Genomic DNA, 23401 nt, shown 5'->3' with positions numbered 1-23401 from the left:
GAAAATGTGGTGACTCAGATTAATTTTTCTGATCAATTTTGTGGGGACGATTTTCCTGACATATACTATTTTGTGGGGACCAATTGCTCCTTGTGAAGCCTGGTCCACAAGGACCCCTTGTGGGGAGCCTGGTCCCCACAAGGGGAAACCCTTTTTTTGGGTCAGGGGTCAGATTTAGGGCTAAGGTGTGAATTGAGTTTTGGATAGGGTTAGGGTTAGGTATGTGATGGTTAGGGTTAGGAAAATGGTAAAGGTAAGGTTTAGACTGTAGAAATGAATGGAAATCAATGGAAAGTCCCCACAAAGATAGTCACGTAAACGTGTGTGTGTGTGGGGGGGGGGGTGTGCGTGTGTGTGTGCGTGTGTGTGTGTGTGTGTGTGCGTGTGTGTGCGTGTGTGTGTGTGCGTGTGTGTGTGTGTGTGTGTGCGTGTGTGTGTGTGTGTGTGTGCGTGTGTGTGCGTGTGTTTGTGAGTACGCGCTTGTGCATGCATGTAAATTCTGCAAATATATATCAAAACAAAGAAAATAATAATTTATTTCAGGAAAACACAAACCAAACACCTCCCATTGGTCATCAGTAGCCCGCCAGCCAAACGCGTGCACATCACAGAGAACCAGTCCAGGTAAAAACAAAAAAACGCCACTTTATTGGCAAAGAAGGCCCAACAATGTCTCTACTTTTTGTGAAAATCAAAAATAGCAGAAGCTCCAGTCTCAATCTTTACCTCGTTTTACTGTACTAGCAAGGAATCTGTTGTTATCAACTGCATCACAGTGGGGCTGACACATCTGCCAGGTGGTCAGCAGAAGAGATCTTTGGTGCCTCGTTCTCTTCCCTCTATTACAAGACTGGCCCAAAAAGCCACAAAGCTTCTTGGATAAATCAATTTTATGTGCTGCAATCTAATTAATTTGTGACGTGTATAAGGGGGTATTGTGTTTACAACCATGACCACTAAGTTAAAGTGAAGATAGGGTGGCTCAGGAGGGATGCTGGCCTGATCTCCTAGATGGACATATCTGACTTTTCGTCTCTGGATGTCGCTGTGCGCTTTACACACAATAACATGTGTCAGGTCTGGGAGGAAATTATGCAACACCACAGAGACATAAAGTGTAATGCTTATCATCACATTGGAGGACATATCGATAAAAATATGGGGTGTTGTGCTTCACGTATCCCTATAACACATTTTAAAATCAAAATTACAACGTCATTACGCGCTGAACATTTGTATTACATTTGAGTTGCTTGTTTATCCTGCTGCGGTCTTTTACCATCAAAAGAGTCCGTTTGACGTCAAAGCTGAATGCGGTTGATGATGCTCCTTTGCTGCGTTCAATAACATCTGGTAAGATCTTGTGGTTTGGTTGATTTCCTCAGTTAGGAAGTTTAAGTATTCAACAAAAATAACGGTATCTGAAGCTTCTGTTGATTAAAAAATGTGAATGCATTTAAAATATAATTTTCTTTTCTCCGCCGATGTCGAAATAACGCATATCGATTGAACAGCATGGGAATAGTTTAAAAGCAGTGAACCACTTTGTAAATTATTCGGAGTAAATAAGGATATCTAGAAATACCGACACTATGTTAAGCACCTGAACGTCGCGTCTCTGCCCCCTGCCCCGGCTGGGAGGAAACAGCCATTCCGAACAGCGCAGCCGTTGCTAACGATGCGATGTCCCGTCTTACGGATGAATCTTGGGTTTAGGGGCTTCATGGGTGCCGCGGTCACCAAAAACAAGGTGCGCTGACCTTTTCTTCTTTTCAGATTTCTTATAAATGGTAGCAAATGTCTGTCGCGAGCTCCGGTAACAGGCGAAAGCCAGATTCTGGATCTAATGTGTGCCGAAGAGACTAAGGTGCGGAGCGCAACGTACCGCAGGAACTCTAGCATGCTAACCGCTACATGCTTACAGGAGCTAACGGTGGAATATCTGATACTTCGCTGTCTCAAAGCTCCTTTGGCCGCGGCGGTGTAACGCAACTGTAAATGGCTTTGTGTGGTTGTTAGTGTGAGCTTGTGTCTAATAAAGAACTCTACTTAACTGCAATTGGTCTTTAAGCTAACGATTTAAATCAATGAACACCGGGGCTCGTCTGGGGTGATGTTAGGCTAACTGTTAATTTAACTGAGCCAGCCGACTATTGAGCTAGCTTTCCCAACACTTCTGTGCTTGGACTGTGTCTGTTTTGTCGCTTATGTCCCTTAAAATTTAGCTGCGGATGTGGAGTAGCTCGTAGGCTAATGCAGCTGCCATCCTGTCAAAACAAGCCCAACCTCCTCACAGCGCCCGGAAACAGAGACATGCTGTGTAATAGAATGGATTCAGCTGCGGCCAGATGTTGACATCAGCTCATAAATGTGATTAGATTTGTGTTTATGATTTATGCTACCCGTTCTTTTTTTAGACTGCAATAATCATACTACAAGCGTCAGTGGCTTTTATAAACAAGAATTGGGTGTAGACGTTACATTTTATTGTGGAGAGTCATCAACTCAGGATTCCAATTATACAAACAGTTGAACGTTAGTGATCGTTGACAGCACCTCTGCCAGCTCACTGTTGATTTATGGGTGAGCTTTATGAATTTATAGATGATCTCTATTTATTATGTTGTTAACATGTTGTAAAGTGGACTAGTACTTTTTTTTTTGCTCTGTTTACTCTTGGACAGTTTTGAAATATTGCCTCTGCTGCATGGATATCACGCTGTTTGCATGTCATTATAGTAATGATGATTGTCATACAGCGAAAATCTTGTTTGCCTCTTCAGATTTGTTGAAAGACTGACTGCATAAAACACTCATACCTTAATCCGGCCTTGGAGTTTTTAGTGAAAGGGGATTTGGCACAAGTTCAAGCCCAGTTCCAAGGTGTTCAGTTTTGGAGGTTGGAGGAATCCTTAAAACATTACTAGGTTCTGAAGACTTCAGTGGTTTTGATTAGTTTTGCCTGTCAAATAAATCCTAGAGAAAGTATTGTCTAGTTAAGACTTCTGACTCTATTTTAAGGCTTATTGTTGTATGTTTATTCATATTACTTTATTTTAATTTGTATTGTCTGCTTTGCTGGGACAACAACCCCCACCCTCTTTTAGGGGATCAATAAAGTATTATTTTTATTTTATTTAGTACCAGTCTTTGAAATATTTTGACCAGCGTACATTTGAAAGTATTTCTGAGAAAGTTCCACACTAAATTGAGATTTGTGCACCCAGTGGTCAGTTTTAAAAATCCTTCCTGTTTTGTGTTGTTTACCATAGGGATGAAACAATTAATCAGATTAATCACGTTGAATCAATTATTGAATTAATCATCAACTAATTTAGTAATCAATTAGCTGCTAACTGAAGAAAAATTTTCAGCTGTTCTTAAAAACATGCAATGTGATTCTTTTAAACTGTTTTAAATTTTTTTACTTTTGTGTAACCAGGTTGTTATGTGGTGCAGATTTCTGTCCAGGTCCCTCTTGAAAAAAGATCTAGATCCCAATGGGGTTTTTACCTGATTACATAAAGGAAATAAAAAAGAACAACCCATTCAGAGCAGCAATTCAGACAAAAGTGTGTAGAAAATATATACATTTTGCATTTAAGGGAAAAAAATTGAAAATTTGTTCAACCTAGAACTCTTAATGCCACATTTTAGCTTCACCGTGTTCACATTGGGTAATAAAATAAAATAAAATCTTTCAACAAGCACCTTTTGCTATCTTATTACGTTGATAAGTCAAGCAGAAAGGCCTGAGCTTTCCACATGCTGATGTTAGAAGTATTAGCTTCAGAACCATCCTTTGCTACAAATAATAGAGCGTAAACTAATAAAATGCTGTTATTGCATTTTAAGCAATAGGAAAAGGAATTGATGCATCTTTTAAAGCTACAGTGTGTAACTTTTGCAACAATATATTTCTTCGATATCTGTTTAAAAAAAAAAAAAAAAAAAAGATCCTCCACCTCCTCCCTTTTGCGATCTGCGAAAATCACCGCTCCCAGTCAAAAACAACCAATAAGAGCCAGGAGGCAGGGTTTAGTGTTGTCAATCAACCTTCCGCTAACTAGCCTTAGCATTCTTGGCAGGCAATGTTCTGGTTAACCGCAAAGAGCTAGAGTAGTGGTGCCATCCTGCATGTTTTTGTTCTGTCCCTCCTCAGCATGTCAGTGTTATTCTTAGGGCTTCTAAAGAGCCATTATTTGATGCAGGTGCGTTAAACCAGGGAGAGAACTAAAACATGCAGGATGGCGGCCCTCCAGGACCAACTTTGGTCACCACTGAGCTAGTGAGTGGGGTAAGCACCTGAGGGACTGAAGCCCTTCTCCTGACTCTGATTGGTTGTTTCTGGCTGGTGTATTTCTGTAGTTAGTACTGGGAGAAGGCAGAGAGCACTGTGACCACATAATGATAATTTTAACAAATTTGTAAAAAAAAAAAAATTTTTATTTTAAAAAAAGTGACATAATGCAGCGTGAAGGTATTTCTGATATAGTATAAAAAAAGGCTTAAGAAAAATCTCCAGAATCTACCCATTTTTTTTATCCGACTAATTGTCAGAATAATCAATAGATTAATAGAATAACTAAAATAATCAGTAGTTGCATCCCTTGTGTAATCATTCTTGTCTGGAAAAAGAACCCTTCAGTAAATCTTTCAAAGCCTCAGACCGATGAGCTGAGGAAATGCCTGACTTAACAATGCCAGGAGTCGGACGTTTACTTTGTGTCTCTTCCCCTTTAGGAAACTGGAGCCATGGGTTTCCTCTTCAGCCTCGGATGAGCCGAAATAAGCTGGACCCACGCGAGCCCAGCGAGCTGCCCCGGCCTGCAGGGGGCGCTCCCCTATCCCCAACACCCTCTCCAGTCATGGCGGGCTTCAAGCGGGGATACGATGGCAAAATCGCCGGCCTGTACGACCTGGACAAGACGCTGGGGCGGGGCCACTTCGCCGTGGTCAAGCTGGCGCGGCACGTTTTCACCGGGGAGAAGGTGGCGGTGAAGGTCATCGACAAGACCAAGCTGGACACGGTGGCGACGGGCCACCTCTTCCAGGAGGTGCGCTGCATGAAGCTGGTGCAGCACCCCAACATCGTGCGCCTGTACGAAGTGATAGACACTCAGACGAAGCTGTACCTGATCTTGGAGCTGGGAGACGGGGGAGATATGTTCGACTACATCATGAAACATGAGGAGGGCCTGAATGAGGAGCTGGCCAAGAAGTACTTTGCCCAGATCGTCCACGCCATCTCCTACTGCCACCGACTGCACGTGGTGCACAGGGACCTGAAGCCTGAGAACGTGGTGTTCTTCGAGAAACAAGGACTGGTGAAGCTCACCGACTTTGGCTTCAGCAACAAGTTTCAGCCGGGGAAGAAGCTGACCACCAGCTGCGGCTCTCTGGCGTACTCTGCTCCGGAAATCCTCCTTGGCGACGAGTACGACGCTCCAGCCGTAGGTACGTAGCAACCCGAGGCGACGGGCCGCAGTGAGTCACATTGTTAATTAGAGGAAATTATTCAAGAGTAGGAGCCCATGAGCAAACAGGATGTGAGCCATTTCTTTACAGTGGATGTATATTTTCCACCAGGCATAAGGTCAGTATGGTTTGGATAATCAACCTTCTCTCGCTGGATTTTTTTTTCCATCCATTAGCTCCAGTGCTAAAAGGATCCATGTTGGTTTAGCACCGGTTGTTTTGGGTTTCTTACCTCCAGAAGCTCTGGCTCTGTGAAACCATTCCTTTTTAAGCAGTAACGTTGAGTTGATTCAGAGGAGAGAACCGCTTTCATCAGGAAGAGTAAGTGAGCTCATGGAGACTGAAAACCACTCAAAATATTTCATGCATCATTCTTAGTTTTATTTTCAGTGTACTTAATTTAAACCACAAAGATAACATGAGCTCTGTTCCTCTTCTAGCAGTTTATGTAGATGTAAGGGGATCTGACTGTTTTGGTTCAGTTTTTATCTATTCACAGATTTTTGTGTGGAACAAAGCTCCAAATTGTTTGTGGAAAATTAGTCTATTCATGGACTCTTTTCACAAAACGTATCTAAAATATTTTTTAGAAATGCATCTCGGAAAGCTGGAATATCAAAAGGGTATTTTCTAACCCGGTGGTGTGACTGTGTGTTCTGATGGTTTCTGTGTAGCAGAACCTTAGGAGCTGCAGGATGCTGCAGGGTGCTGAGCCTGACGCTCGTCCTGTTGTTGGGTCTGTGGTGCAAGGTCAGCTGTGTTCAATCTCATCATGTCTGTGGGAGTCCCATTGCACTGAATTAACTGTCTCATTGATTTCCCATGGAGACCAGCAGAGTGCAGACACTACTGTTGTCCTTTCATTACAGGACATCATACCTTTCACACCAGCCTGTTCTATTTAAAGCAGAAACTATAGTCAGATAGTGTGGCCGGTTAAGCAGGTTTTTTTTTTTTTTTAATATGTGTGCTGTGAGAGCGCCACTGATGCTGAAAAATCTCTCATCAGTCATGTGTCAGTGCAGTGAGCACTTTTAAATTTAGCCTGTTCTCTGTTTCCACTTTTCTATTATATTTATCAGAAACTTGAAGGGTGCGGCTGAGGAATCTGTGATTACATTGTAGAAATTCTTCCTTAAAATCTCAACTCCACATGGACTTCTCTTGAAGACATTTCACTGTTCAGGAACTGCATGTTGCTCTGAACAACATGCCAGTAAGGAGATACTGGAATATTTAGCAGCCAAGTGGAAGTGATGTCAGTCAGACTGACTGTGGTAAAGTCTGAAGCATCTCCAGCAGCACAGGGTTAGGTCGCATTTTGCTTTTTAGCAAACTCACACTTTTCCTAGCAGGTAGCCATACATCACTGGTGTCCAAATGTTATGTCACATGAGCTCAAAAATCATAAAGTCAATAGGACTTAAGGACCAAATAACATTTTTGGCTTATCCACTCAACAGTCTCTAAGCATTGTAAATATTTTAATTAAACAAGTAAAGTAATCAGATTTGCCTCTGGAAAGGAATGTGTAACTTACAGTGTTTTGCAGGGTTGTGTTTTTGGAAGAACGTTTACACATTTTCTAGATATCGATTGGAAAAGAACAACCTAACTTGGCCAGTTCTGATCTATAAAATCAGGATTTAGTCTGTCTATGAAAATGCTTCCTGTATTTAGCCAAATTTAATAAATTAATGAAAAACAGACTTCAGTGTAGCAAAGTTTGCCTTTAAGTATAAATCATTGGACAGATGTGGAACAAACAATGACTGTGTTTATTGAAAGACAAATAACAGACATGACCAGATAACTTTCAAACCAGTAAATGTCTTGGTTTAAATTAATTTATGTTCAGGCATTATATTCCTTTTCATGTTAAATCACTATTACTAATTCCTGTTTCAGACAGCAAGGTCTTACAACACACACACACCCACACACACACACACGCGCACACAGTCACACAGTCGTGTTTTCATTTCTTGTGGGGACTTTATATTGACTTTCATTGATTTTCGACAGCCTAACCCGAACCATCACATACCTAACCCCTCTCCCAGAAACCTCATTCCCCTCATCAGGACCAGGATTTGTGCCCACAAGAAGCAGTGGTCTCCACTGCCTCATGATGTAGACAGAAGTAGGTCTGCACAAGTATATAAACATCTGGTTCACACACACGTATGCATGTGATGATTAAAAAAAAAAAAGGTTTGGTCGTACAGTGTGGTGTTGAACCACAAACCTCACACATTATATTTAGTGAGTCAGATTGGAAATCTCGCAAAACGTCTCAAGTCCAAACGTGAGTTCAGTGAACAAACATGGCCGACTGAGAAGAAACTATGGTGATAATATGTGGAGTATGTATAACAGAGAAAAAAACAATAGACATATCTGATGTCCACTAGACCTTAAGGTGTGGTATGGTCGTTGTTTTGTCGTCTTTATTTAGAATTTCCCTCCATGTTTCCATCAACTCGCTTTCTGATTGGCTAAATGTCACCAGGAGCAATTAGCAAACTTATCAGTGCAATGGTAGTAAAAACGTAAAGGTGGTTTGTTGTGATGACTTCCTGAAGGCGGAGTTTCAGAAAGAGCTAGAGTACTTAAAGAGACAGAGGCCCAATTAAGGTTTTAAATGTCATAATGAAATTTTTAAACTCATATTTGATATATACAGCATTTTATAACAACTGAAGGTAACATAGTTACTTGATTGTGCAATATGTGGCTGTAAAATAAAATAAATAATACTGGCCCTTTAAGACCAGATCCAAAGTCAGAAAGAGTTTATGGCAATAATAATTAGAGAAACCTGGAGCTGACTGATGAGTTCACATCCAAAGAAAAACATATTCAACAAACAGTGACATTGAAATAAATATAAAGAGGATTTGTTCTGAAGGTAGAATGGTTTTCTTTAAATTTTCCTGGATGAAAAGCAGAACATGATGTTAACCAGAGCATCATAGGCCACGGTGACTTTTTTCCATAGTAGAGTCTGTGAGAGGCCAGCACATGATCACTCTGTTGTGCACTAAAAACTAGAATTGTGTCCCTGCAGCACTAGTTGTTCAGTTAGCAACAGGAGCTGTAGGCCTCAGATCTTGATCTGGATCAGGCTCCAGGCTGCAGTCTGCAGATAGAACATGCCGACCCAGGCTGTAGTAACCACACGAGCCCATGCAGCAGTAACCTGAGCTCAACGGATGTGGTTAGCATGAATGTGCGCAGAAGCGGATGTGCAGCAGTTGCACAAAGATCTCCCTCCTGTCAGAGGAGGTTCACTGATTGCAGTTTTCTGGTTTGACCTGCTCATTCTGAATTTGGCCAATGCCAATTTTTTTCTCTGAAATGTTAAATATAGCAAGAAAGTCACTGAGTTGGTAACAGTGGGGTGACTGTTGTTAACTGCAAACGTGGACTGGGCTAACAGTCAAACCTCTCTAAAAGCAGAGCAGAAGAGGACAGTGGTTGATTTTTAGACCTTTGCTGATGTAGATAAGATTGCAGGATAAGATCTGCTTCACATGTAAGTCTCAGCTGGTCACATCTCTCCCAAAATTTAGGAAATCGGCGCCAATTAATTGGTGCACCCACAGTTCATGTGAATATCTTGTAGAAGCCGAAAGTTTGTGAAACATCATGACATGTTTAGCAGCACATCATGCTGCTAAACATGCTTTAGATGTTAACAAGTCTGATTTGCCATCCTTTGGCGAACTTTGGAGTTGTTTTGGTTACCAGTTCAAGTTTATTTGCTTAGCACATTTCAGCAGCTTAATGGCTTATGTCATAAAAACATCACTCAACCCCCAGCTGTGAAAACAAACATTAAACGTTGTGTTTCTATGCTGCACCAGGTTTTGTAAGCAGTTCTCATGCTGTTGTGTGAAGGAACACACCAAGAGGAGTTTGGTCCTAGAAAGATAATGTGAATAATGATACTATTTATTTTCTGTAAACTCACTGTGCTCTACTGTGGAGGACACAAACTACCAAAATACAGAAATGATGTGTGTCGACCTTGTCATAATAAAGTTAGGTTGTTTTGACTGCTATCACCTTTACAAATTAATATATATATATTTTTCTAATTACATGTCTATGTCACTAGTTTACTAAGCAAGGCAGTTTTATTTTTATAGCAGATTTTTAGCAACAGGGCCATGCAAATAGTTTTTCATGATATGAAGCAAATTAAAAAAACAAGCAAGCAACAAGTGGAAAAGTAATGGAACATTTTGACATTGTGGTGTGGCTTTGTGTTCAGATCTATGAATGATTGATGTAAATAAATTATAACTGCATTCTAGAAGTAGTTTAGTAGTCGGTTATTCGGATGATTAATCAATTAATCGGATAAAAAATTTGGCTCAAGCTGTAGATTTTTCTCTTAACCACTTGAGCTTATTTATACAATATTGAAAGTGAATTAAAATATGAAAAAAATAATTAATAATTGAAAAAATAGTTCAATGCCTTTTCAAAATAAGAAAATAAACTTTTTATTGACTAAAATGCAATAACAGCATGTCTTTAGTGAACTCTTGATCATTTGTTGCAAATGATGCATCTGCAGCTAAAAAAAATCCTTCTAACATCAACATGTGAAAAACTCACGTTGATTTCTGCTAGACTTACAGTATTACTCCATCCCATTAAATCCCTTTGAAGTTTAAACTCCACTGAAGTTTGTGGTTGTCAACTGGAGAACGTGTTGAAAAGCTAATCCTGCCTCTGCTAAACTGAATCATTTCTTGATGCTTCGTTATTGTTGTTAGCAGATGGAGTTTCCTGTTTGTTTGGGCTGTTGGCTGCGGTGGTTTATGTATTAGCTGTGGCAGTGAGGCGTTTGCTGTCAGTGGTCTGTCTTTGTTGGAGTGATGGGAGATTCAGGCAGTCCCTCTGTGTGTCTCCCTGCCTCAGACATCTGGAGCCTCGGCGTGATCCTGTTCATGTTGGTTTGCGGCCAGCCGCCTTTCCAGGAAGCAAACGACAGCGAGACTCTCACCATGATCATGGACTGTAAATACACTGTACCGGCCCACGTCTCCAGTGCCTGCAGAGAGTAAGTACGGATCCGCCGTCCTCTCCACTTCATTCTTCATTTATTTACTTATGTATTATTTATTAAGGTGGAGTTTTTTCTCCACCCTTTGCCGAATGTACCTCTGAAAAATGACATTTAATCAAACTTCTTCTATTTAGCACTTTTTACTCAAACAAGCAGGGTTTTCCTCAGAAAACTTGCTGACCCTGGTGGTCAGGCACCGTGGCGGTTCACCGGGGTTTTGTATTAAAGGATGGTAATTTGACAGGAAACGTAAATATTACTGGGTAATTATGTTAATGGAAGACATTGCTGACAGTACTTAAACCCACAATGACAGAATATTAAAAACAACAAATAAAATAAATACAATTAAAATAAATATCAATTATTTGCACTTCTGTTAAATCCAAATTAAGTCAGTGAATTTAAACTCAGTGTAATACTGATCACATTTAGAACCAGCCCAAAACATAAACAAACTAAAAGAATATCGATGCTGTTAAATTTGATTTAATGGTTACAGGATAGATAAATTAAAAGATTATAAATTGTTTATAATTTCAATTTAAGATTTTAAGGAGCTGGCAAGTTTACTTTGTAAAAGTTCAAAGATCAATCTTCATATTTAGATTGTTTTGGATCTTAGTAAACTACAATTACATTTGACTGCTCAGTCAATGAAACTAGGCCCCCTCTCCAGGTTTCACTAAATCCATGTTGAAACGTTGTTGGTAGTGCTGATGGTCTTAGCAGCAAGAGGGGCCCCTAAGTCAAATTCTACTCAGGGCCTTATTCAATATTGAACCGGCCCTGCATGATGAGCGAGACCCGCTGCACAGCGCATCTCTGCAAACACAAAAAGAACCTTGAAACCTTAAATAAAATGAATTAAGACTCTAAACAAAACCACCCTTCAAGAAATATATATATCAGAAGAATGGAAATGATCAAGCTCATTTTAATTTACCATGCAATTAATTGATTAATCACTTATTGCGACAGGTTTAAGAATTGCTTTTCAAACTAAAGTAAAAGTTTAAGTACAAATAAAAATTCAGGGAGTCCCTGTGTGTTGTCTCTCTGCCTCAGACATCTGGATCCTCGGCATTATCCTGTTCAGACTGAACATAAGGGTAAAATAAATAAATAATGTGTACAGTGTACATAGGTGTACAGTAAATAATACTGTAAATTAACAATGGCATGCTCTGACCTTTGGTCCAGTCTTTAATTATTTCTTCTGTTATCAAAGTGAATCTGCAGCCTTGTCCACTTGTTGCTATATTTTTATCTTTGACTCCTCCTTAGTACTAAGTTCTACTCAAAAGGATATTATTACTTTTATATCTTTATAGATGTTCTTTATTATTACCTGGAAATCTGATAAATCTCCCTGAGTATCCCTGTGGGCTAAAGACAAGACGTTTTTAAAGCTCGAGAAAATTAAATACATTTTACGAGGATGTACACAAATGTTTTACAGGAAATTGCAATGTTTTATTTCTTATTTTTCAAACTTAGGTTTTGCTCCACTGAATGTGCCTGTTCCTGTCCTCTTTTGTTTTTATGTAAATATGTGATGAGAGTTTTTTTGTGTTGACGTTAGTGAGCTGAGATGTGAAGGGGTTTGGATTTGTTTTCAGTTTTACTTTTAGTGGAATATTGTATTTTCCCTTTGTTACAAAAAAACCAACGAAACAACTGACAGTAAGTGCATTGTATTGCATTTCTTGATGCACTATCTTGCACCAACACACACTATGGACATTAAGAGTCAATAGATGCCAAAAAATGTTTTATAAAATTGTAAATTTATGCTTTGCTAAATAAAAATATTGTGAAAAAATAGCATGCTCTGCTGAAAAAGACTATTTAGAAGAAATGTAAAAACATTCTCAGCTCCATCAAAGCCTACATCTCCCACTGTCAGTGAACACAACACACTGTATGTTCAGTTCTTCCATGCATGGCTCACACCAGTGGACCTGTGGCTCAGATCAAGCCTAATTATTAGAGGATGTGTTTGTTTGAGTGAGACAGTGTTTGAGTTCACATGCTGAGAAAAACCTCAGACATTCTAAAGATAAATATTTCTCCAATAAAAACCTCTAAATGTGTCACTGGTACTGAATGTCAGGTCTAAACTCTGTGTTTAGCAGCAAAGGGGAATTATTTCCTCCAATGAAAGCACCTCTAAAAGAAGCCAAAACACAAGAATTGATAAATTATGATGAATTAAACCTTTTTCACATAAAGTGTTTGTAGATCGATAAGACTACATAAGCAGTCAGACGACATTGCTTCCTCTTCTGACCTTTAGTGTATCATGTCCTTCTCTTCTCAACTGGTTCTCCATCTCATCTCAGTCTGATAGACCGGATGCTGCAGAGGGACCCCAAGCGCCGAGCCTCACTGGAGGAGATTGAGAGCCACACCTGGCTGCAGGGGGTGGACCCCTCGCCGGCCACCAAGTACAGCACTCCTCTGGTCTCCCACAAGAACCTGTCAGAGGAGGAGCACAACAGCATCATCCAGCGCATGGTGCTGGGAGACATTGCTGACCGCGAGGCTATAGTGGAGTATGTTTCATTCCCCTCTAAATTAAAATGCTCTCTTATTTGTTGCTCTTTATACAACTGTCATAAAACATGCTGCAGAGTGTGCTGTTGGGTAGAATCCACGGTTGTAACATGATTATAGGAAGTCACTTGTTTGTATGGTGAGAGAAAACCTGTTAGAGGCTGCTGGCAAACCAAAGTTCCCAGTTTTTCCTTGTCAGATTTTTTTCTTTTTAGAAACTCTTTAAAACCATGAATGATTTTCCTTCCACTTCATAGTTTTGCACTGCTTTGTGTTGCTCTGTTTTACGTAAAATCCACAGTAGTCTTGTAAGTCAAGACCAACACTAGAGTGTATTGTGACTGAGACCAAGACAAGCTCCCCACACAAATACACCAAGCTAGGTGGCAAACAGCTAGCAATAAACAGAAACTAATGTCCAAAAACACACAGTATGTAACTAGCTTAGCATGTGTAGCTAATATTGACTAAATCTCTTTGTGTAAGGACCGGGTGAAGAATTTTTTTTTACAGAGGCACATTGCTAGCTGGCTTTGATAACATCAGTTTCACATACTGTCACTTTCCTAAAATAATGGCTAATGTCATTGCTTGGCAAAAGTGATTTTATCTAAACAAAATGTTCGTCCCTTTTTATTGTTAAAATATGATTTAGGCAAAAAAAAAAAAAAAAAAATCACTGTCTAAAAGTGACCAGTCATTATTTAAGGACAGTGATGATATCTTCAATCAGTCCACAGTGTGCCTGCTGGGCCCTCTGTCTCCTCTCCTCATCATGTGTGTTCTGTTTCAGAGCCCTGGAGACCAACAAATACAACCACATCACAGCAACGTACTACCTGTTAGCAGAGCGGATCCTGAGGGAGAAGCAGGAGAAGGAGGTCCAGACCCGCTCCTCCAGCCCCAGTAACATCAAGGCACACTTCAGGTAACAGCTTCCCCCGCTGCCGAGGGAGACGTCAGGAACCTGTGGTAGCTAAACATCACTGTCACTGTCGAAGTAAAGATCTGAGTCACTCAGTGCATTTCCATTACAGATGTGGGCAAAACTTTGTCAGTATTCCGCTAATGTAGAAAGAACGTAAAAGAACAATTGCTGTGTTTCCAATAAATAAGAAACACAATGAAAACCACACGTGAAGAAGCTTGTCCACGTGATACGTCATTAACAAACATCTTTCACCTACTTGCTATAGCCAGTGACAAGATCCCATTGTTGGTCATGTGACTCGTGTGATGCAGAAACTAGTGTTTCCATTGCAGTTCTGCAAAATAAACCAATTTTGATACAACCAAAAAAATAGACCTTTTTATTGAAAAACAAGTTTTTTTTTGTTTTTTGTTTTTTTTTTTTTCAAAATTGGTGTGCTTCCATTAAACAAATTCCTTTTCAAAATATCATATTACATAATTATATGGTCAGTGGAAACGCAGCTGCTGTGTGAAGTGTGGAACTGTCCTGGCATGGTCACAGCAAGCTTCCACCTGCTTGGATCAGAGAACTGGAGGAAAGAAATCCTCTGAGCTATAGAGCAATCTGTGTCTCATCATCATTTCCCATCATTACTTCTAATGTCTGTTAATTCTCACATTCCTTCCCAGCAGTGCTAGCGGTAGCTTGGACCTCGACCATTACTCACGCTGCTATAAACTAAGATGATGAGTCCTTGTTTGGTTCATCCCTCAGCTATTTGCTCCATGCTTCCTTGCCAGCATTGTTGCTCTGAGACTTAGCAGGATCACACATTGAGACATATTTTGCTCAACATAACTGGACGAATCGGTTTGAAGCAGCTGTTTGTTGCCATGGTGACCTGGATGTCCAGGTTCTCATTAACGCCATACCTGCTTTAAGACACCAGGGAGAAGGTGTGTGTCAGCAAATTTTCCAGTGCTGTGTACATAGCAACAGTAACCTAGCCAAACACCACACTGACATCTGGAGGTGTGTGTTGTGCTTCTTGTATCCAAAGTGGGAGTGTTTTCTTCTCATACAGGAAACTCAGCCTTAATGTCACAAGTTAAAATATCTCATATTTACACAGTGAGACAGATGAAGGTTCTATCAAAGTAAAATATTCAAAACTAACTGAAAACATGATTTTCTTTTTATTTGAAGCAAAAGCAATAATAACAAGAATTAAATAATTTAATACAGTGGTTCAGTGTTTGCAGGTTCACTCAGTCTCTACAGGATTTTTGTATTCTGTCGATTTTTAAAAACTGAGAAAAAATACACAATATTGTATAACGAAATTGTAGGTATAACAGGTTTCATCATATAGTTGGTGTCGTGCAACACAGATGGAGCAACAAACCACAGACACACACGCACACACACACTCTTATTTTATTCACCAACATTCAGATGTCAGATGGGAAACCTCGCAAAACGTCTCAAGACCAAACGGGAGTTCAGGTTAAACAAACATGGGTGACTGGGAAGAAACAACGATGATAATGTTTGGATTATGTCTAACAGAGACAAAACGATGCAATGACATCAGCTTGAACGTTCTGGTGCACCATGGCCATTGTTTTGTCTTCTTTATTTAAAATTCACTCCATGTTTCCATCAACTCGATTTCTGATTGGCTACATGTCACAGTCAACAGGCTGCATCCTTGTTTGTCCTCAGGGAACACCACACACGCTGCCATATCGGGCCAAGACAATCCATCATGTTCAGTATCAACAACTTTAGACCGGAACGGTCCTGGCATCCTTCTCAGCAGACCAGGACCACCACACATCTCCTAAATTTATCTTAAAAGCCATCCTGACGTTTGGGTTGTCCTCAAAATTGTCAGAAGGAAAAATTGGCGTAAAAATCTTGCCATGTGAACGAGGTATTTAGGACCTACCATTTAATAGCTTAACTGTGAGATCTCCTCTAAAAATGCTTGATATGTTTTGATAGTTTCCTCGCCACATATACCTGAATATGCATGAATGGAGTAGAAACCATCTTAGCAGTACCGCCGAAGCTAGTACCCACTGTCCTCCTAACCTCTGCTCTTGGGATTTCAGCCAATCAGTGAAATGATTCAAGGACCATGTTGGAATAAAATGTCACTGTGCTCCAAAGTGATTTGATAATTTTTGGTTGAATCGATAAATGAAAGCAGGTCAACCATTCGTCTAATATTCAGCTTCATGCAGCCAGCATGCTTAGTTCAGTGACTGCACAGAATTATCTTTTATTTTTTGACAAGTTTGCACAAATCAATGGTAGTTTGGCTTATCTGTTCATCAACTTGTGTAGTAAAACAATGCCAGAGTTGTTTTCCTCCACCATCATGTCTTCCTACAGCAGTAACGGGAGCGTTGGCGTCCAGGGAGCAGCTGTTTGTTCCTCCCTAACTGCTACATTTTCCTCTTTTTTTAAAGGATGGAGAAACAGCCTCATTTCAGCCAGATGACCAGCAGTGTGCAGGGTTAGAGCTGCATTTCTCCATTCCCTAGGGCAACCAACATCTCTTTTGAATCAGCACAACATCCTAGAACATTAGTTAACTTTATTTACATCAGAACAAGAGGAAAAATGTGGACTTTGAGGAACTGACACTGAGCTGAAATCACAAACGCATGCAGAGATCTAGTGGTTGGTTTGAGGAATCTGATTCACCACTAAGTTTGGATCACTTCCTCCTCTGGTGTTGATTTGTGGTTTATTTAATCAGAGCAGTTCTGCAGCTGCTACCAGCTCTTGTACCAGGTGTGACAGTAGTTTGTCACTCTACTCAAATGTAATGTGACAAGGTGTTCTCTTGTTTGACCCAGACCATGTGTGTGTGATGTGTGTGTGCAGGCAGTCCTGGCCCACCAGAATGGACATGCATCAGGACATAGAGGACTCTCTGGCTTCCTCGTCCATCTCGCACGCCGGGGGCCCCCAGTCCCCAGCCCGGAGTGCAGAGAACCTGCTGAACGGACACCGTTCCAAAGGCATGATGGACCTGGGCCGGCGGGAGGAGGCCACGGTCACCGACTCAGCTCAGGTTTCCATCATGTTTCATCTCGCATGTGCAGAAGTGATTGAAGGGTTGTACTTTGACTAGACCAGACCTGTCCTTCAGCTTCAAAAGCGTGCAGCCGTAACAAAGCCATCAGCTGTAGTATTAATGGCACTGCAGGATGTTCCCTGATGATGCTGCCTCCTAATGAATGGACATGTGTAGTTGATTCCAGTAAGACCAGGAAGTATCTCTAGATTACTGAAGACCGATCAGACACACTAACAATAGACACAGAAGCTCTGATCTAGAGTGCTTTGTCTTTGAGTTCATTTTGTAGACTGGTTTTTTGACAAGATGTTTCTAATTTTAAAGGGGCAGTAATATTTAAGATTGACTTTGAGCTTCACATCATGTTATGTTATTTACTCATCAAAAACATATATGAAGTGTTGCTTTGATTTTTTCATGCGTGTTTGAGAAATTAGGCTGTGCAAAACACCTGGGTGGACCTAGCCCCACCTTCAAGGACGATGCTCCTCCTCACAGCTTCAGTTTCCAAGCTTCTGCCTCAGAGTAGCCCTCCCCCAAAAATTCCAAACTCAGCTCCTTCAGACTAGCCAGCAGTAATTAGCAAACACCTGGTGGAACGGCTCATCTGCTGAGCTCATTACAAGAGTTACTTCTTAGCTCAACGCTGATAAAAACATTGTTAAAGGGTTAATAGAGGAACCATGATGACTTCCTCAAGGTGGAGTTTCAGAAAGAGCAGGAGTTTTTAAAGCAAAGAAGCCCAATTTCATTATGTTTAATTAGAAAGTAAAAAAAAAAAAGATTGACATATTTTGCATATATAACATTTTTCAACAATTGAAGGTAGCATAGTTACTTGATTGTGCTATAAAATGGCATTAAGTGTCTGGAAAATACATAGCACTGCCCATTTAATAATATTCCGGAGATGAAAAAAGAAAATCCCAGAAACCTGTTAAATATGGTATTTAAATGGATAAAATAACTCAGAGGGTCTTTATCATCCAGATGACCTGATTGGCTAAGCAGGTTCAGGCTGCTCTTGTCGCTGACTTGCCACTTGATTTTCTCTGCCTTTATAAATAGGTGCGTGCGTGCGTGCGTGCGTGCGTGCGTGCGTGCGTGTGTGTAACTCTGTAACACTTGTCCTGTGTTGTGTTTGCTTCAGGGAGCCTGTGCAGCAGCAGCTTCTGGCCCTGCTGCTGCTGGGACCTTCAGAGCTGCAGGTCCCTCCACATCAGCAGCCAAGCAGAGGATCTGTCTGTTCAGGTTAGAGTTTACCTCAACCTCCTCTCAGATCCGAACTCAGCAGATCCAGTGATCTGGTGTATTTGTTTCTCTTTGATCCTCTGCTAATTTGGCCCTGTCCTTTCTGCGTGGCTGTTAGGGTGGAGGAAGATGAAGAGGAGGAGGAAGAGCAGGACCCGTCGCCCCTTCCGACCCAGGTGATCCTGCGGCGGAAACCTCCCTCCATCACCAACCGCCTCACATCCAGGAAGAGCGCCCCGGTGCTCAACCAGATCTTTGAGGAGGAGGGCGAATCGGACGACGACTTTGAAATGGACGAGGGTCTGCCACCCAAACTCAGCCGGCTCAAGATGAACATCGCCGGCGGGGCTGGGGGTGTGGGCTCCGGGGCTGCCTCGGCCGCGTCCCCCGGCCCCACGCAGAAACGCTACCACAGGCGCAAGAGCCAGGGTCGAGGGTCGTCCTGTTCCAGCTCGGAGACCAGCGACGACGACTCAGAAAGCCACAGGAGGCGCCTGGACAAGGACTCTGGTTTCACCTACAGCTGGAACCGGAGGGACAGCAGCGAGGGGCCCCCCGGCAGCGAAGGTGGTACTGGTGGGGGCAGCAGTTCCGGCCAGGGGAAACCCCCCTCGGATGGTGGCGGCTCCTCTGGCCCAGACAGAGGCAGCCCCCCTGGTAACGGGGAGAGGGAAGGTGGCAGTGGTGGAGGGGGTGGTGGGGGTGCCGGAGGGGGCCACCAGGGACAGGATCGACCCTCCAGCTGCTGCAGCAGCTCCACCAAGCCGGCCCTCAGCATGGCGAGCCGGCCCTCCCGCACGGCGAGCCGTGGCGCCGAGCTGGTGGAGAGTCTGAAGCTGATGAGCCTCTGCCTCAGTTCGCAGCTGCAGCTGCAGCAGCGCAGCGGGCGGGGGGGCCGAGCAGGGGGCGGGGCCAAGGTCATCCTGGACCCCCGGGGCGTCAAGGAGAAACCAACGTGGAGGATCTGCATCAGCTCCACTGACAGCCTGGACTCCATCGGCCTCCCCACCACCGGCCTGCCCCGTTCCCACGCCGTGCTGCACCTCCACCAGAAGGGGGCGCCGCCCGGCAGCAGGGACGCTCACAGCAACCTGCACGGCCTGAAAAATGGCGTGCTGCAACTACCTCTGTGTGAGAAGAGCATCTCTGTTAACATCCAGCGTGGCTCCAGAGACGCTCTGCTGTGTACCTCAGCTCCAGCCAGCTGCTGCCAGGTCATCTGAGGCCCCGCCCCCTCACCCGCTCCACCCAGCTCCTCTGTTTTAAACGCCTGTTTTTAGCCACTTGCTTGTCCCATTTTCACTTTTTTTTGTTTTTTTAACCAACTGCACTTTATTGTTCTTCAGCTGAATGTCAGAATTGAGTCCAGTTTGATAAAGAAATGAAACCACTATACATGGCTTTTTATATGAGCTTAAAACAGTTCAGAGCGGAATTTAGGTGAAATGATGTCTGTCGATGGAAGATCTCTGCTGCTTTTTTGGTCGTCAGTTTTCCAGGCCTGGGTCAAATCTGAACTGTAACGTGGAATGTTTCAGGAGGTGATGGTAAGCAGAGCTTCATTCAGATTCAGGTTCAGAGTTCTGGGACTGGTTTGAGTTTCCAGTCGATTCTTCCTGCTCTGTTAGCCTGTCTAACATTCATCTGGTGGTGTTGGGCTCTACTGCTCTGGGAGTTTCAGCTGTGGAGGAACCACAGCACCAGAACAGGGTTCATGGTTCAGAGTCATGATGAGGTCAGAGGTCAGCTTAGGTCCCACTTACAGGTTCCAGCTTAACCAGGAAAACAGACATTAACCATAGCAGCACCAAAGTGTCCTCTGTGCCGCTATAAACCTTCTGATTTTACTGTTTTCACCTCTAATGAGGCAGAATTACAGGAAGTGTCAGAATCTGGTTCTGGCCACTTTTGATCCCATTTCCACAAAGCTGTTCTAAATCCTGACCCAGTTAAGAGTCGATGCTGAAACGGAACCAGTGACCCACCAGTCTGCTGTTTGCTGGGTGAGGACTGGAGGAACTGGTTTAACACTGGACCTGGTTCTGGTGGAAAGGCCTGCCCGGATGTAAAGCCATAAATGACATAAACACGCCCTTTTGGCCTTTAATAATGAGCAAACAGTGTAAAGTTCAAAGGTCACCATGTTCCATCATCAGGAGGAGGGAAGTCCAAGGCTGGCTGGGCTGCCAGGTGTTAGGACAGCAACTTATTCATATTTTTGCTAACGTGGATTCCTTCCATCAAAACAATCATTTTTACAGAATCTCCTCCTGATGTTTGTGTTCACTCCTTCACTCATCAGCTCTGCTTTTCCTCCTGTTGCACTCAGACAATCTGCAGCTCCTCTTCCTGTCAGACTTTCCTCTGCAGCTTTAAAGTTCCGATCAGAATCTACACATTATGAACATTAATGATGATCATATCAGTTGCTAAGAATTAGAAATGGTCATTTTGCAGGGTGGGATTATTATACAGCTGCAGGATGATTTGAAACATGACTTATTACCTGTTATGAAGACGAAGGAGTCTTCATGAATGTTTACGACTGTTGTCATGAAGTGTCATTCGATAAACAATGATGAAATGTAAAGTTGACCATTTTAATGGACTTTTAATACAATTCTGTATTAAAAGTGTCATTATTTACCGAATGACACTTCATGACAACAGCCTTAAACATTCATAAAGACTCCTTCATGTTCATTAAAGGTGTTAAGTCATGTTGATGACAGTGTCATGTCAGTCTTATGCACACCCCATCAAAAAAAAGTGTCACCTCCAACTTTCTTCTTGGGATTTTGACTTTTTCTTGGATTTCTGACCTTTATACGAAGAAAAAAGTCAAAATCCTGAAGTTTTAAGTCAGAATTTAGATATGTTTTTGTCATTATTCTGACTTTAAGAGATTAAAATTAAAGTCAGAATTCTGACTTTTTTGTAAAAAAGTCAAAATTCAAGAACGATTTCTTATTTTCAGTGGCTCTAACCTTCTGTACCTTCATGAATACATTGACTGGATAAAGATTTCTGACATACAAAGCAGCACCTTCTAACAGAAACATTTCATTTGAAGAAAAGTGTGGCGTTTTGTGTAAATTCTTGCATGATGTTGCATTAAAAAGTCACTTGCTGACCAACTATGGAAAAATAAGCTGATAGATTTTGGTTTTCTCCTCCTCACACCTGAACGTCTCCCAAAGCTCACTGTTCATGCGGCTGCTGAGTCATGTGTTGTGTACATAGCGTTATGAAGATGAGAAATGTATTTTTTAAACATGTACATTTTATGAAATGTCTGCTGTTTGATTATTGTTTGTGTTTCTTGCTGGTGTGTTTAAAAAAAAAATCGACCATGTGAGAGACGGCAGGAAGTGGAAGAACGGCCATGTTTTAGGGCATTGGCAATAAGCTATAGCATGTGTTGCAGCTATCTGTACAGAGACGTTTCATTAGCTTCACTTTTTCTGTCAATTCCAAACCTGCGCAGCTTCTCAGCTGCCGCCGTCAACTTTTAGTTTCGTCGAAGATTTCCTGAAGAACCAAATGTACATAGTTGTAAATATGGTGCTCTCTTTACCTAGAACATTTTGGTGCATAGTTGTACAGTAAAACTAGCCTTATAATGACCGTAGTAATCCTGTATGGATGTGTTAGTTGCGTGGGCAAAATGACAGTTCTCTTCATACCGTCAGCTGTCTGACTGTTGTCTTTACTCAGCTGTTTTCAGGTGAATGATGTGCATGTGTCTCAGTGTTGGAGCAGAATCAGCCACAGAAATCCTACTGGACCAAAAGGCAACAAACAGGAAGAAAAAAAAAACATCACTGTAATATTCTGGAGTTGATACCTGTTGTCAGACAATACATATAGCTCTGGTAATATCCCAAAAAATAAAAGTTGAATTTTGTCTCTTACATGTGAGTGTTTTTTGTTGTTTTATTTATTTTCAGATTTGAACATGTGCACATCAGACCTTTATCACTGTATTGTTAAAGGGCTAATATTCTGTAAAATCAACATCTTTGAGCCTTATGTTGTAATGTTATTGCTTCATCAAAAATATCTGGAGTCTTGCCTTGATTCTTTAATGCCTGTTTGAGAATTCCTTTAATCTCCATGGCAACCATTCAGCTGTGCAAAATGCCTGGGTAGCCCTAGCTCCGCCTTCGAGGCACAGCTCCTCCTCAGAGCTGCAGCTTCCATCTCACAGAGCAGCCCTCCTCTAACACTTTCAGTCAGCTCCTTCAGACTAGTCAGCAGCAATTAGCAACCACCTGGTGGAACGACATGCTGAGTTCATAAGAGATACTTCTGAGCAACACTGGTAAAAACATTAAAGGCTCTCTCTCTCTCTCTATATATATATATATATAAATTCCCTTCTTACCCTCTGAGCTCGGGTCCTCTACCAGAGGCCTGGGAGCTTGAGGGTTCTGTGCAGTATCTTGCCTGTGCCTGGAACTGCACGTTTCTCCAGTCTGGGGGTGACTGGTATTTTGGGGTGTGTGTGTATATATATATATAATATACATATATAATATATATATTATATATGAGCAGATGTTTTTTTTTTAAGTAGAGGCCCAATTTCAAGAAGTTAAATTATGAAGTCGTAGCAACTGAAGGTAACATATTTACTTGATTGTGCTATAAAATGACACTATGTGCCTGGAAAACACATAATCCTGCCCCTTTAAGGCTGATTCATCCCATCCAAAGTCATATTCAGTCCATTTTCTGCAATTTTATCCAACTTGCAGGTTTTGGTCCAGAGTTGTTTGGTCTGAAAGCCTCACCCTGACTCCTTCCATCATTCAGACAGCTCAGTCTTCATCCCATCAGAGCATCAAGCTTTTCTCCATGAAGAGATCTGGTGCGTTTGGAGCTGGAGGTTTCAGTTCAGCCTCATGTAGATTTGGGATTTCTTCTTTACTTCAGTCCATTTTAAAGGACTTGAAGTGGAACAACAGGATTCCTTTGCTCCTCTGTATGTTTCTGTGAATCTCAATCTAACCTTCAAGGC

The 23401-nt window shown here is 41.8% G+C and overlaps 1 protein-coding gene across 1 annotated transcript; it reads left to right on the top strand.

Moving 5' to 3' along the window:
- The first annotated feature begins 1637 nt into the window (after positions 1-1637).
- Positions 1638-22292, top strand: snrka (SNF related kinase a). The gene is made up of 8 exons (XM_014986539.2): positions 1638-1750; positions 4744-5457; positions 10414-10555; positions 12907-13119; positions 13914-14048; positions 16932-17121; positions 18278-18378; positions 18497-22292. The coding sequence occupies exons 2-8, from the start codon at positions 4779-4781 to the stop codon at positions 19599-19601; spliced, it is 2565 nt and encodes an 854-aa protein (XP_014842025.2). The 5' UTR covers positions 1638-1750; positions 4744-4778; the 3' UTR covers positions 19602-22292.
- The last annotated feature ends 1109 nt before the right edge of the window (positions 22293-23401 follow it).

This window comes from Poecilia mexicana, unplaced genomic scaffold (genome assembly GCF_051168715.1).
Source record: "Poecilia mexicana isolate PSO_F unplaced genomic scaffold, ASM5116871v1 scaffold_6, whole genome shotgun sequence".
In the NCBI taxonomy this organism is placed as follows: Eukaryota; Metazoa; Chordata; class Actinopteri; order Cyprinodontiformes; family Poeciliidae; genus Poecilia; species Poecilia mexicana.
Note: the sequence above shows the minus strand (reverse complement) of the source record. Positions and strands in the feature narration are given on the sequence as shown.